Below are 15,671 nucleotides of genomic sequence, written 5' to 3'. Positions count from 1 at the left end.
ATATAGAATTAGATAATAATAATACTAATTAATCTAATAAATCTTATTTAAGGGAGGATAGGGATTAATATAGCTCTTATAAGTATTTATATAATTATAAGATATATATTATAGTTAATAGTAAAGCTATTCCCCTACTTAATTTATAAGACTAGAAGTAGATAATAATAGGGTAAAGAATATTAATTATAAGATAAGTAGAATATTACTAATACTAGAGAAGAATATATAGAATATTATCTTTATAATATATTACTAGTAGAGGGAATAGTTATTAAATCTCTACTTTATTACTATCTAAATTATTATAGTATTTTAGAAAAGGAAATTTAATATAGACTTTATATAGTAACTATAAGATAGTTATTATTTAGTAACTATATCTATAAATATAGAATACTATACTTTAGTATCTAGTATATATTATATACTATATAATATTATATTTTTCTAATATCTATCTAGGCTTACTACCCTAACTATAGCTATATCTAAACTAAAGAGTACTAATAGTAGATAGTATTCTAAAACTATTACTAGAAACTATTATTAACCCTATTACTTTAAGAAAGAGTATATTAGATAACTATAGAAAAAGCTTTCTTAGACTAACTATATATATTAATAGACTTATAGCTTAGTCTATTTCTTTTAATACTTATACTTTAGCTAAAGAGTGTAAATATATCTTAGGATAACTATAGTTAGCTATATAAAATACTTTATTTACTTAATATACTAGAGGTTAAGAATCTACTATAGAAACTTAATATACTTAAATAATACTTATAAGATTAAATCCCTATATTACTATTTTATTATTATAAGATTTAGATACTATAGCACCTATAGAATACTATATAGTTAGAGAATTCCTTTACTATAAGTTTATCTATCTAATATTAGTTTAATATTAATTAGATCTTTACTAGTATTATTAATAGTCTAACCTTAACTAAGAAGCTATATATTAGTATAGCTAAGTATATTAACTCTCCTACTAAATTTTAGTATTCTAGAGTATAGGGCTCTTTAGTATGCTTAGTCTCTAGATAGTATATATATAGAGAAAATAGCTAGGTTATTTTCCTAGAGGATATTATTTAATTTCTAATTATATAGATCCCTTAGCTTAACCTCTTAACCCAGCTTAGATAGGTTACTTTTATAGGGTTAGATAAATATATATAGTTATCTTATATAGATAAAATTATCTTAACTATCTAGTCTATTATCCTATCTTTATATCTACTAGTAGCTTTCCTAGAGATTAATAAATTTATCTCTTAAAATACCTATATCCTTATTAAGGATTATACTTTTAAACTTAAAGATAGATATACCTATTACTAGATATATATAGAACTTAATTATAGGATTCCTCTATTACTAGGGTGGGTATCTATTAGGTAGTTAGTTAAGATATATTTAAAGTAAAGTTAGTTAATACTATAATTATACTCTCTCTATACTAAGGTTAAGGTTTAATTTTATAGAAGAGATAACTTAGAGGTATTATAGTATATTAGTAAGAGTCTATAATCTATTCTAATACTAGTATTTATTAATAACTTTAGAATATATTAAAATATATATTAGGTAGTAAAAGGAATATACTTCTCTTTAGCTAGATTACCCTATACTAAGTACTATAAACTTACTAACTTATTTACTTTAATACTTAGTCTATATAGAGCTGCTATAGTAGATATTATTAAGTTATTTAAATTATAGTTTTATAGACTTTAGCAGGGGAAATAAATAATATAGAGTAATAAGTTAGTCTTTCTTAATATAATAGTACTAACTTTTACTACTAATATACTATAGTAAGTAGTAAATACTAATTACCTTTTCTATTAAGCTAGAATTAGCTATTAATTATATTACTATCTAAAGCCTACTTATAGAGATCTTACTTATAATATAATTAGTAATAGATAGTATTATTTTAAGATATAGCTTAAGTATTAAAGTAGGCTTTAGCTTTCTAGAAAGACTTAGTATAATAAATTCTTTAAGAATCTAGGCCTTAAGTTATTAGTCTTATCTCTTATAATTCTTATACTAGTATTAGACCTCTATCTTACTTATATATATAATATTCCTTACTTAGAATAGAAGAGACTTAGATAGATCTTATAAAAATTACTTTATAATATAATCCTTACTTTATCTAACTTAGAGGCCTACTATACTACCTTCTAGAAATTTATTCTACTAAAGTATTAGCCTTAAATTTAGAGCCCTTAGTACTACTTATTATAGTTACTTTTAGAAAATAGATATATAATCTTATTAATACTATTAGTTCTATATTATAATACTTTATTATCTTAGTTTAAGTATTTATATTTAGAGAAGGTATATATAATACTTTCTAATCTTTAGTCTTCTTACTCTTCTCTATAAATCTAGGAACTAGTGATTTATGCCTACTCCTTATTTATAAGATTAATAAGTATTATATTATCTTTATAATATACTCTAGTACTTAAGCTCCAGCAGGCAGTTATTTAGGGTTAATATATATTCTAATATCTTATTATTATAGTAGTAGATCTTAGTCTAGATATTCTTTCTTAAGATATATTAGGCTCTAGTATACTATAGTTTTACTAATATAGATTAGATATTAATATAATATTAAATAATATAAATAATCCTTAGGTAAAACAAGCTGCTTTATCTAATATCTATATTAGTTTATATTTTTATAAGTTTATAAATAAATATAGTAATCTTATATATTATAATATTCTTATAGATAAATATAAGTATAAGTATTACTCCTAGTCTCCTCTTATATAGTTAGTTATATAACTAATATTTTAAAAGGGTATTTAAGTAATTTATAGACTATACTACTCTAAATTATTTTATAACTTACCTCTTTAATAAGGACTCTTTATAATAGTTAATCTCCTTTAGCTTAAGAGGTATATAGCAGATAATTAAGCTATACCTATATAATATAGTTATATTACTATATATAAAATATCTAAAGTTATTTAATTTAGTTTCCCTTAGATTTTATAATAATACTTTAATAATTTAGAGTGTGCCACTCACCTAATATAATAATCTAATAATAACTATTATTAAAAAGCTTAGAATTAGACTAGATATAGAGTATCTTTTATAGCTAGCCTATCCTCTATAAGATATTCTATATAACAGGCTATAGCTAGATATAAAAAAGATTAATATAATAGACCTATAGATTATCTTATTAATTAGGTTAGCTACTATAGAGTATATCCCTATACTTTTAGTTCTCTACTAATCTTAATAGATCTCCTAGCTATAGAGTGATTTTAATAGGTATAATTCTCCTATATAGGACTTAATATATTTAAATCTTATATTATCTTTAATATATATTCTATAGTAAGTTCCTTTTTATCTTAATTTATAAGCTAGTATAAGTAGTAGTAAATAATATAATATATAATTCTATCCTCTATCTACTATTCTTTATATTTATATATTAATAGGATGTTCTTCTAATTTACTATCTATTAATTAAGCCTAAATTCTTTATTAATATATTAGTTATAAGTAATTTACTATAGTAGTTATTACCCCTTTTACTTTATTACCTATAGTAAATTAATTATACCTAAATTATCTTTATCTATTTTTATACTATAGGCCTCTATTATATTACTCTCTAATACTAATATATATAAGTAATTAATTATATGCATCCTATAAATTATTATTATAGAGAATCCTAGAGACTTTTATATCTATATATATCTATTGCTAATACTAGCTAAATTCTAAATAATAATAATATTATTATTATAATACAAAAACATTATAATTATATAACTATTTTAAAATATTCTTAAACTAAATTAAACCTAGTTACATTCTAAGTTTTATTATTTATTATAACTTATTAAAGATAGTTATAAGAGGTTTCTTAGGTGATTAGTAGTTATTACCTCTAAGGGTAAGTTAGAAAAGGCTTTCTATATCATCTTAGTATTAGTTAATTTACAGAATCTGACTAATTCAAATCATTTATCCTAATTACTAATGGCTATCATGTGATTAATAATACGATTGGCCCTGGTCATAATGGCTTTAATGAGGCAACTCAGGCACCTAAGTATCATCAAGGCGATCGAAGATATGGATGCAGACCCGGAGAATGCAAACTACCTCCTTTTCAGTATACTTGCCAGGTAGCTAATTGGTCCAGATGCCAGATGATACAAGCTGCCTAGCACTCGCTCCGCTCGCTGCAGCTTCGGCTGCGCTGAATTACTCCGCTCACTTGTAGCGCTACCTCTTATAAAATATTAATCTTTTAAGGTGTAATTTACATCTACTATTTCAAGATAGTTATAACTTAGAAATATATAGTAGCTTAGAAGATGATTAGCCCTATAATAGAGGCACTATCTAGGTAGGGGGTGCTGCTGGTAAGGTAGTGACCTAAGGTAGGTACAGCCTTAGAAAGGTGGCAGAGAAACAGAGGCCCGAAGAAAGAGGAAAGAAAGCTAAACTTAAAGAGAGAATTTCAGTAGTAATTTTAAATTCTTATATAGTAAGGATATTAAATGGAATAGTATCAATATCAAATTCTTATATAGTAGGGATATCGAATTGAATTAAATGAGATTGAATTCTCATATAGTAGGGATATCGAATTAAAAGTATCAATATCAAATTCTTATATAGTAGAGATATCGAATTCTCATATAGTAGGGATATCAAATTAAATAGTATTAATATTAAATTCTTATAAGGTAGTGGCCTAAGGTAGGAGATACAGCCTTAGAAAGGTGGCAGAGAGAGAGAGGCCTGAAGAAAGCTAAACCCAAGAGGGAATTTGGCGAACAACCTGATTATTCAGCTAATTATTAAGCGATTATTCAGCATTCTACCGTATTTCTTTATGATAATAGATGCGGGGGGGGGGACTATGCTTCTGCCGAGGTTTCAGTTGATTCGCTCTCAAGTAGATACGGAGTAGTCTACATCTTCATACCTCTACAAATCCGCCGCATTTTCTAACCTACCTTAGTCTTCTTAATTTCTTCGGACCCTCGAATCGATACTCATGAGTATTCTGTGATTCTTTACTTGCCTTAGTACATTTGGATTGCGCGATAGAAATGACAGCTGCGCGAGATAACCGCAAGTCGGTGTTGATCACTGGGTAAGCAAACATTTTGTTGCATGGAGAATTTTAATCGTTTCGATGCGCGCCGCTAATCGCTTTTGTGATCTGAACTAGGTGCTCTCCCGGTGGAATAGGCAATTCACTCGCCCGCGAGTTCCATCGAAATGGTTTGCGCGTATTTGCAACGGCGCGACATGCAAAGAACATCGATGATCTAGCAGCCCTGGGTATCGAGACGCTAGACTTGGTAGTGGATGACGAAGAAAGTGTCAAATCCTGCTTCTCCGAAGTCGAAAAAAGACTTGGGGACAAGGGACTTGATTTTCTTGTTAACAATGCGTATTCTTCTCTCTCTTGGTTTCGCTGGAACAATTGACCTGGATGCTGATACCTGCATTGCTAGGGGCCGAAGTACGTTATAAAATTGGATCTAGTTTGCCCAGTTCGGCATTTAGACAGGGAGAGACTTTACTCACGTATGACAGACTACACTGTTCCAGCTACTGAGATAGACCTTGGGGAAGCCCGGAAAACTTTTGAAACCAACTTCTTCGCGGTCATCTCTATATGCCAGGCCTTCTTGCCATTGCTCATGAAAGCAAAGGGCACTATTGTGATGATCGGTAGTGTGGCTGGGGTTAGTCAATTCTCCTCACTGATATGCCATTTGTCTGGTCCTGACAGGCTCCATCTTTGTCAAGATCATACCTTATGTGTTCGGGTCAGTCTACAATGCCTCAAAAGCCGCGCTGCATTCGTTCAGCGACACGCTGCGGGTAGAACTTGCTCCCTTCGGGTATGCCAATGTGTTTCTCGATATTACGCCTTTTCACTGATACTGAACCCCTTCCAGAGTAAATGTCACAACTGTCATCACTGGGGGCGTGCAATCCCGCATTGCACGTACTCAGCGAACTCTCCAGCCGAACTCCCTGTTCACTCCTATTGAAGACGAATACGCACGCCGTGTGACACATAGTCAGCATGGCGCTATGCCACATGCTGCATATGCGCGGAGCGTTGTAAGGCAGGTCCTGTACGGATCAGCGCCATGGCGCTGGTTATGGCCATGGGCGCAAGGACGAAAGAGTTGGATCTGGGAAGGCAACAAGAGCTGGCTGATTTGGCTCCTATGTGGCGGTTGGGCTTGGACGGGTCTATTCCATGGCCTCATGACGCGGATGTTCAAACTCTACAAGTTGAGAAATGCCATAGGGAAGTAGAAGCGAAGGATCATTGCTCGGCTCTATAGTCTAGGAGAAGAACCCAACATGTGTTCCACCATGAAGACAGTTTCTGTGCATCTGACAGAATCATAGAAGTATAGAAGTTAAATGCAGCGGTGATTAGAGACGAACCGGCAAACTCAGTTATCATTTCTCGCTTTCTCTTGGTTCTAGTGACGACAAGGCCCGCAAACTATGGGTCTCGGCAAGGAGCTGTGGACGGGGAAGAAGTTATAACAGCGTTCCGTGATATTCGCGTCGCCCGCAATATGCACCTGATTAGTCATCCATACACGCACGCTGGTTGGCTCCATCAGGTGACCGGGTGCAATGCAGACGAAGCGCAATATTGTCCCGAGAAGCGCAGCCGTGAAAAAGCAGTGAAAGCTATTTCCTTCCCCGAGATCTCAACAGTGGATAATCCGCCCCTTCTTGTCAACAATCACTTTGGAGGCTTGTTCTTCCTCTTGTGCTCTTATCTGTTTTCTTGAAAATTCTCCCCTCTTTGACAAATTATTTTCAACATGTTCAAGCTCGCGCGCAGCACCCGTCCTGTCGCGGCAGCTATCAGAGCTGCGACGGTGAGACATTTTCCTGTACTATTTGAACAATATTACATAGTACCATATCTATTAGCATAAAATTGAGCTTGCTGACATTGTAATCTTGCTAGGAATCTTCCGTCCAATCCAGATTGGCTCAGCAACAGAGAAACCTGTCCATTCACGAATACCTCTCTGCCAGACTTCTCAAGTCCGTATGTTGTCGGAAACGTTCACTCGATATTCCGCAGATCTAAAATGACTGACCGGATGACAGTATGGCGTGGGAGTCCCCAAGGGTGAGGTCGCCCACTCGGCAGAGGAAGCTGAGGCTGTCGCCAAGTCAATCGGTATATATGAGCCCTCAATGAACAAGCTGGACCCGGGTTACTGAGACAACACTTTAGGGAACGATGACATGGTGATCAAGGCTCAGGTTCTTGCTGGTGGTCGTGGTAAGGGTTCCTTCGATAATGGTCTCAAGGGAGGTGTGCGCGTTATCTACTCGTGAGTTGATTCCCCTAAAATTGCATTGTTTTCGCCTACGACATGTCCTCTTATTGACACCACTTTTCTCCAGCCCAACCGAGGCCAAGATGTTCGCTAGCCAGATGATCGGACACAAGCTCATCACCAAGCAGACTGGTGCTGCTGGTCGCCTTTGTAACGCTGTCTACATTTGCGAGCGCAAGTTCGCTCGTCGTGAATTCTACCTTGCCGTCCTCATGGACCGCGCAACTCAGACACCCGTCATTGTTGCCTCGTCGCAAGGTGGTATGGATATTGAGGCAGTTGCCAAGGAACACCCTGAGGCTATCATGACGACTCCTATTGACATCAAGGTCGGCGTGACTGATGACATTGCCCGCAAGATTGCTACCGATCTTGGCTTCTCTGAGCAGTGCATCGAGGATGCCAAGACCACCATCCAGAACCTGTACAAGGTCTTCATGGAGAAGGATGCTACTCAGATTGAGATCAACCCTCTGTCTGAGACCTCTGACCACCAGGTTCTGGCAATGGACGCCAAGCTGAACTTTGATGACAACGCCGAGTTCAGACAGAAGGAGGTTTTCTCGTGGAGAGACACTACTCAGGAAGACGCCGATGAGGTCAAGGCTGCTGAGTATGTCCCGATGGCACCCAGTTTATGGCCCACGAAATTTTTGTTCTAACTTGAACGACAGGTACGGCTTGAACTTCATCAAGCTGGATGGTGACATTGGATGCCTGGGTACGACCTGACCACACTTACCTTCCTGCGCTCATGCTGACCGCTTCTTTAGTCAACGGTGCTGGTCTCGCCATGGCCACCATGGATATCATCAAGCTCAATGGCGGAAGCCCTGCCAACTTCCTTGATGTTGGTGGTGGTGCTACCCCCGCCGCTATCAAGTCTGCTTTTGAACTCATCACCAGCGACCCCAAGGTCACTGCCGTCTTCGTTAACATCTTCGGTGGCATCGTCCGCTGCGATGCTATCGCTCGGGGTTTGATCAATGTCGTGGAGGATATGGGTCTGCGCATCCCCATCGTTGCTCGGTTGCAGGGTACCAACATGGAGCAGGCTCAGAAGCTGGTATGTAGCCAAACATCACAAGTACGAAAATGGCCATGAAATGCTAATATAGGATCTATAGATCAACGAGTCCGGTCTTAAGATCTTCTCCATTGAGGATCTCCAGAGCGCCGCCGAGAAGTCCGTCCAGTTCTCCAAGGTCGTCAAGATGGCCCGTGAGATTGACGTCGGTGTGGAGTTCACCCTTGGTATCTAAGCTTCATCGGTCTGAGATGGTCCAGCATGTGTCATCTGCCTATTGTTTCATCTTTCTGTCTTTTCTTTCGTGGTTTCCCTTTTTACCTTCCTTTCATTACATGGGTGATGACATGGTCGGATATACCAAATGGGCTACCGGGGACCGCATATTCGCTGCCCTCGTGAGACTATTGTTCAGGGTTGATTAGCGATCTGGATGCCCGAATTGCGAGGTGGGCGAGTCGGTCAGGATATGTTGGTGAATTGGGCTAGTATAATAGTGAAATCCGCACAGTACGGGGAAGGCAGGGTGGCATAATCATAGAGAGCATTGATGGTTCTGTATATCGTCCATATCTATTCTTTTTTACTTTTCCTTTCCTTTTGCAATGTATTTCTTGTTGATTCAGTGCCTCTATTAATCCAATATCTATTCTCTAAGCGTCTTAAGATGCTCTTAGAATAGACAAAGTTCAAGACTTCTAATTAATGAGCGTTTCTCTTGGTCCTACAAATAGATGCATCATCTTAACTGCCATCGGAGTATTTCAACCGAGTTGTTGTAAACACCCACCGGGTCCTTTATATCTGAGGTACCTTAGATAAACATGACGGCGGATCAACTAGCTCAGCTGATTCCTTCCTCATCAACACCTCTCACTCTCAACCCTCCCACAGTGCGCCAGATCCGTCATTGTAGATGCTTCTCCCCCCTTACCAGGAACGGACAGCGATGATTCGCAGACGCTGGAAAACGATATCCCCGTCACTATGGAATGTGTAGATCCGAACTCGGACGAACAGGAGATCATCACTCGACTCCAAAATCTCAGGACAAAGTCCGCGCGACGCAGAGTGTACGGGTTTCCTCAACAAAGGCCTTTTCACGATAATGCATATTTTAAAGACTCGTTGACTGACACTAGTCACGAATTTCAGGTTCTGTCAACTCATCCACCAGCTAGCTTCTGACGAATGGCGTGACTTGAGGGATCATCTCAATACACGAACCTTCCAGTGTGATATCCTAGGGTTGCTCCCCCCGGAGATTGCTGTGCAAGTCGCCCAGTATCTAGACCTAGCGGAAATCCATGTCTTGCAGAGAGTAGGCAATACATGTCCACTTGTCTTGTTACCAAGGAATAGTGAAACTCACATTGTACCAGGTCTCCAGAACTTGGCACAAGCTACTGTCATCTAACCCGGTTCGCAGCGCTGCATACCGCCGGTATTCAGGCCGTACCCTCAATGCTTTTCATCAGACATCTCATCACATCTACAACCAGTATGCCAAGCAGAGGATCAGACTGGAGCGAGGAGAGCCATCTTCAGCCCTCCGTCGGCGCGAGCCCAGTCATATTAACCCAGCATGTCTAGACTATTCGAATGGACGATATGCATGGACTGGCGAAATGACCACGGTCGTCGTGCAGGATCTGCGATCGAATGCAATGCAGATGTTCTGCACGGAAAACAGAGAACGCATCGGCCACATTCGTCTTTCGGAATTGATTGTTGCGGCGGTCACTCTACGTGGGTAGGCAGCAATTCTTGCGCAGATCAAACTGGTTTAGTGTTCTCTTACTCATGGAACGGGTTTTAGATACTGCCATGTTTGGAATCTCCGAACGGAGGAGCCAGCATACTTTCGACTGCCATCCCGCCTATTCCACCTATTCGTTGTTCGCGGCACCAAGGTTGCCTTCGGCTTCAAGGATCCCGCGGCTGGAAACACTGTTGTAATGCAATGGGACTTCAACTCGCGCGTTTCCCGCACGGCAGTTGTGGCAGATCACCTAGTGTTTATAGACTTACATTCTACGCTGGATTACTTGATCTCAATCCATCTACAACGAAATGACAACGTTGATGGCCCATGGGATCTTGAAGGGGTCCCGTGCAATGCCGCACAGTTGCAGGTCGTGAAGCATTGCTTTGATGATTCGTTGGAAACTCCTCAAACCGCATCCAAAATCCTGACCCTGCCAAAGCTAGAAACCAGCGACTGGGTAGTTCGGCCAAATGCCTGGCTCTCAGAACAATTCAACGACAGAGCGGGAATCCTAATAGCCCGTCCCAAGAGTAGTAAAGATCACCGCCCGCACTATATTATCGCCATTACCCACTATATCGAGACCGAAGAGGTTTTCTTGCATCTCTTGCCCCCGGAGCACACATCATCCTCCCACTTACACGTTGCACCTATCGACCGCAACCTCTTGTACTATGTCAGGATCGAGCGAGCCATGCCCACCATCTGGATTTCGCAACCAGGCGCGCAAGTGCCTTACCGGCCGGCCAAGTCTATGCCTTCTCCTTGGGCGGTAGATCCTGGTCAACATGATACCGACGAATACGTGCTCAAAGGAGATCATGATTGTGTTTTGTTGGTCAATAGGGGTGGGGTGAGCGCTTGGTGTTTCGACGAAGCCGCACAGCCCTTGTGCGCTATTCCTTTCCAAATCCCGGACAATTGAAGATGATGCGTTATTTTTAGGACCAAAAGAAACACCCGTTAATTAGAAGGTCTTGAGTTTGTTTGTTCTGAGTGCACTTGAGAGTGCTTAGAGAATTATATATTAAATTGATAAGGACTGAATCGACAAGAGATACATTGACAAAAGGAAAAGAAAGAGGACTAGATATGGATGATATAAAGAAGCATCAATGCTCTCTATGATAATGTCACCCCATAATACTCTACATTATCATTAGCAGAGGGTTGGAGTACAAAAGGACAGTAATGGGTGAATAGATGATAATAAACCCACTTAGGTAGATAACCAGGGTTAAGATGATGATAGTCGGATACTGAAACCTCTGCATCCAGACTATTGAATCTAGTGTTCATTTACGGCGCATGTTTGGACTACTACAGATCTATCCCAATACCCTGATACCTCTCTGGTCTGCGGCCTGAATATCTACTCCGCATATATCTCTTCGGTATCAAAAGTACCCTTTGAACGCACCAACTTATCATCCTCACAACATGAGCTACAGAGGTCAAGTTGTCTATCATTGATTTCCTCTCGGTGATCCATCATCATTGCTATTATCTACTTTTTAATCAGTAAAGAGCAATTCATCAAATTCCAGATACCATTTGCATAGATAGACTTGTCTCTCCTAGTTGCGGAGTACATCTCTCTCCTCCTCATAAATCATAATATCAGATTACTCCCCCTATTCGCCTCCCCTCATCACTAGTCGCAATATATCTTCTTCTTTACCTACGCCACTCTTCCTTGCACCCAACCAATTGTTGTTCCATATCCGCGGTTCCGTGCAGATTCCAGAGCCCAGATTGCTGCTTACCTGCTTACTTTAGTAACAGACTAAGGTACTGGATCTAGTAGGACTATAGCAGGTAAGCCAGCTATCTACTACTGGGTTCCCCAAATATCCTTCTGCACCTTAAAATCCCATCATTACTAACTATTCTGTTGGTATCACCAACTATAGTCTTAACTATTATCTTATATTATATTGTTATTATATTCGACATAATCCTTTATCCGAACTCTCGTTTCAGATTCTTCTCACCCGCGAATTGTCGTCTTTGTCTTTTCTCGCATTCTCTCTCTCTATACTCTGATGAACTGATCGCCCCTTTTCTTCTCTCCACAAGGCATATACAGAGGGGATATTTCAATACACCCGCATAGGCACTTCTAGAGCAGAAAACGAAAAGGGGAAGAGGTGAAGAAAAAGAAAAGAAAAGAAATCGTACAAGGAGCCTACATATCGGCTGTTCCCGTGCCTCCGTTGGTCTCCTAGACCGGATGTCAGAAACCGGACCCATGATAGTCAGCTTCTACTACTACTACTAGCAGCTATTGGGTTATCTGCAGATCTGATCTTTTAACGCGCCTCATCCGCGACAATCCTGACCTTCCACGGCTCGTCCCTCTCGCCCTCTCTCGTCGATTTCATGCTGGCACCTCCTTTCGAGACTAGATTGGAACGGGTGGAGAACAAAGGGGCAAAGAGGAGCTTTGGACTGGTCTAAGACTCTTCACACCCATTGAGTCTGGTGGGCGACAAAAATTCTTGAACAGTCGCTGTTTGAGAAATCGACGCGCGAGAGGGAAAAGAAAAAGAAAAAGGAAAGAGAAATCGAAGTCACATTTTATCTACAGGATCTTCGCTTCGCAATGACTCTAGAAGCGGAGACTCTACGGTATTGATCAGCGCCTTCTTGGCCCAGGCTCTGTGATTCTTTGTATCCACTTTCCCACGTTCTCCAGTCCTCCACGAGCCGCCGACATCTGGGAAGAGAGGGAAAAAGGCACTACGTGATCGCTCCCTCTCTTCGTTGACCATTCGCATTTTTAGTTCAAGTGGTTTCTTCCGAGATCTGCTCTGCACAGGCTTGCTTCTTCCCCTCTGCGGCTTGGCCGTCATCCTTCTTTTCGCGCGAGATGAGCAGCCTCGCCGATCCTCCGTCTCGAAATACTTTTACTGCCGGTTCGGCAGATGCGCCAGGCAAGACACGAAAGCTCCCCGTCCTTCCCTCCTCTATTCCATCTTCTGCTCAGCCGACAGGTGACTCCATGGAGGTCACTCCACCTGCCTCTACGATGTCAGGTCCTGCGCCGCCCGCCCACAGCAGTCCGGACAGCGACCGGGCGGGCGCAAACATCGCGAATTCCAATGGTTCGGTCGAAACTGGAAACATGAACAATACTCCAATGTCAAATCAAGCAATCGGGGCTGCAGCCGCAGCCCAGCAGCCAAAAGTCGTTCAGACCGCCTTCATTCATAAACTGTATAAGTATGTTTGCTCAGATTCCGTTCGCTCTCACGGATGTCTCAGACCCTTCCTTGTCCTATACTTACCATCTGCACCTTTGACATAAATCATGTGAGCCCTTGCTGATACCACTTAAACAGTATGTTAGAGGATCCTAGTATTCAACATCTGATATCGTGGTCGAGCACCAACGACAGCTTTGTCATGTCGCCAACATCCGAGTTCTCAAAAGTCCTCGCGTCAGTTCCTCCCCTTGAAAGCGCTTCGCATATTGTAGCCTGATTGCTGATATTTGCCTCTTTAGTCAATATTTCAAGCACACTAATATCTCGTCTTTCGTTCGACAGCTCAATATGTACGGTTTTCATAAAGGTAAATGATTTTCGAGGGGGGGAGTGAATGTGTTCGTACTTCTGCTGACCCTTCGCGTCTTCTGATAGTGAGCGATGTCTTTCACACCGGCTCTCCAGACTCCGCATTATGGGAGTTCAAACACGGGAATGGGAATTTTAAACGGGGCGACCTCGTAGGGTTGCGCGAAATCAAGCGCCGAGCATCACGGCATGCTTTGATTCATCGCGACTCATTTCCCGGCCACAAGAGCGCTGTTTCTCAACCTGGCACGCCGGCCGAGCCCGTCCCAGATGCGACCGAAGCGCGATTGCTGAATTTGGAACATTCGCTATATGACATGCATGCCCGTTTAAGTCGCGCTGAAGAGGCACATTCAGCTCTCAACTCAAGATGTCAAGCCATGGCGGAGAGTTTGGCCAGATGTTATCATGTTCGTTGACCCTTTACGTTTCATCGAAGCGCCTGCTATGTCCGAGACTGGAGCACTGACGGGATTTCAGTGGGCGTATTCGATTTCTCAATTCCTACAAGGAACGATTCCTGATCGGGACAGTCCTCTGTACCGGGATGGTGAGTATCACTACCGAAGAACAACATTACCATGACTACATTCGCTAACTCATCACAGTATCCAGCATGCAGAAAGAGATAGAGAAACATCTCGACGTCGTGCGAGCCCTCGAAAATCCTCCTGACCCATATTTGTCTGTCAGACCACCATTTTTTGCCAATGTGTCGGTTGATCCCGGACCGCCTCTTTCCCCACGCCAGGTGCCCCAAGACGATAGCCGTCGACCATCGATGATGGATACGTCTAGGCATAACATAATCCGACCACCTGTGCCCCCGCATCTTGCTGTCTCTCCTCGCCGGTATGGTTCAATTGGTGGGGGAAATTCGTCCCCGAACTATAACCGGCCGCAGGTTCCCTCTGTAATCCCACCTCAACAGCCGATGCCTCATCCTCTGTCTTCGGTAACTTCTCCGCCGGGACCCAATCTTGCTCGTCGACACACTTCAGCAGACATCCGTCAGCACGGCTGGCCGCCACCGAACGTTTCCCAGTTTCCCCCTGCTAATGCACAGGGCGCTCCAGTCACACCATGGCCACCCTCGCCCCATCGTACACCGACTTCTAGTGAGCAGCAGGTTCGGGATGTCCTGGCTCAGTATGAGATGGGAGTGCCCCGGCGATTTCAGAGCAGTTCGCGACATGCTACGCCGCCTTTGAATCCGGACCAGCCGTCATCCACTCTGACTGTGGACAACGCATGGACATATGGTGGATCGAAGTATGCTAGGCACGAATCCTCGCTTCCTGCCACCAGACGATCCAGCATGGCCAGCAACGTCCACTCGCTCCTCAACCCCGCTGATACAGTGGAACGTCCTGAAGAGGATCAGCATAACAACCTCGAAGATCGGAAACGAAAGCGGTTAGAATAAAAAAAAAGCGTGAGACTGGTATACGCGCTCAAATGCAATGTCTAATCGAACCGCCAATATAGCGCGCAAGTCATATGTTCAGCATGAGAACATCAGTGTCTGCCTCTCCGTCTTGCAGCAACAGCGATACGCGCAACCCTCTTGAAGAAGCACCATCTGCATAATTGAGCAATCTATCACTGCCACATATTCTGATCATATTGGAATCTACCCCTGTTCTTTGATCTTTCTTTGTCTTTCATCCCATATCACTTGTACAATCTCTCTAGGACAGTTGGAGGCCACGCTTTGTTTATTTTGTCTTCTACGCCTAATTTGGAGGGCGCAGCCCTGCTCTCGCAGCATACCGCTGGAAGTCGTTTATGTCCGGTTCTGTTGATATCATACCTGACCATGCAGATCGATGATGACTGCCTTCTTGCCACAGTATTGGTGCCCGCACTTATTGGGA

The 15,671-nt window shown here is 41.0% G+C and overlaps 4 protein-coding genes across 4 annotated transcripts; all 4 read left to right on the top strand.

Moving 5' to 3' along the window:
* Positions 1 to 5,132: 5,132 nt before the first annotated feature.
* On the top strand, positions 5,133 to 6,363 carry Aspvir_003565 (SDR family oxidoreductase; the record flags this gene model as incomplete). The annotated part of the gene is made up of 6 exons (XM_043275146.1): positions 5,133 to 5,176; positions 5,255 to 5,479; positions 5,544 to 5,551; positions 5,626 to 5,777; positions 5,842 to 5,936; positions 5,994 to 6,363. 6 exons carry the CDS (start codon positions 5,133 to 5,135, stop codon positions 6,361 to 6,363), a joined length of 894 nt encoding a protein of 297 aa, XP_043131081.1.
* A 527-nt stretch (positions 6,364 to 6,890) lies between these two features.
* Aspvir_003564 (succinate--CoA ligase (GDP-forming) subunit beta) lies at positions 6,891 to 8,683 on the top strand (the record flags this gene model as incomplete). Its single annotated transcript, XM_043275145.1, has 8 exons — positions 6,891 to 6,947; positions 7,040 to 7,123; positions 7,186 to 7,258; positions 7,316 to 7,415; positions 7,489 to 8,034; positions 8,096 to 8,142; positions 8,195 to 8,487; positions 8,549 to 8,683. 8 exons carry the CDS (start codon positions 6,891 to 6,893, stop codon positions 8,681 to 8,683), a joined length of 1,335 nt encoding a protein of 444 aa, XP_043131080.1.
* Positions 8,684 to 9,435: 752 nt separating this feature from the next.
* Positions 9,436 to 11,141, top strand: Aspvir_003563 (F-box domain protein; the record flags this gene model as incomplete). Its single annotated transcript, XM_043275144.1, has 4 exons — positions 9,436 to 9,521; positions 9,604 to 9,769; positions 9,831 to 10,201; positions 10,268 to 11,141. The coding sequence occupies 4 exons, from the start codon at positions 9,436 to 9,438 to the stop codon at positions 11,139 to 11,141; spliced, it is 1,497 nt and encodes a 498-aa protein (XP_043131079.1).
* Positions 11,142 to 13,088: 1,947 nt separating this feature from the next.
* Positions 13,089 to 15,220, top strand: Aspvir_003562 (uncharacterized protein; the record flags this gene model as incomplete). The annotated part of the gene is made up of 6 exons (XM_043275143.1): positions 13,089 to 13,441; positions 13,561 to 13,659; positions 13,725 to 13,792; positions 13,861 to 14,204; positions 14,275 to 14,344; positions 14,403 to 15,220. 6 exons carry the CDS (start codon positions 13,089 to 13,091, stop codon positions 15,218 to 15,220), a joined length of 1,752 nt encoding a protein of 583 aa, XP_043131078.1.
* Positions 15,221 to 15,671: the final 451 nt, after the last annotated feature.

The sequence above is a fragment of the Aspergillus viridinutans genome (assembly GCF_018404265.1).
Source record: "Aspergillus viridinutans IFM 47045 DNA, scaffold_15, whole genome shotgun sequence".
Classification (NCBI taxonomy): Eukaryota; Fungi; Ascomycota; class Eurotiomycetes; order Eurotiales; family Aspergillaceae; genus Aspergillus; species Aspergillus viridinutans.
The sequence above is the reverse complement of the archived record's forward strand: the minus strand, read 5'-3'. Positions and strand labels throughout refer to the sequence as shown.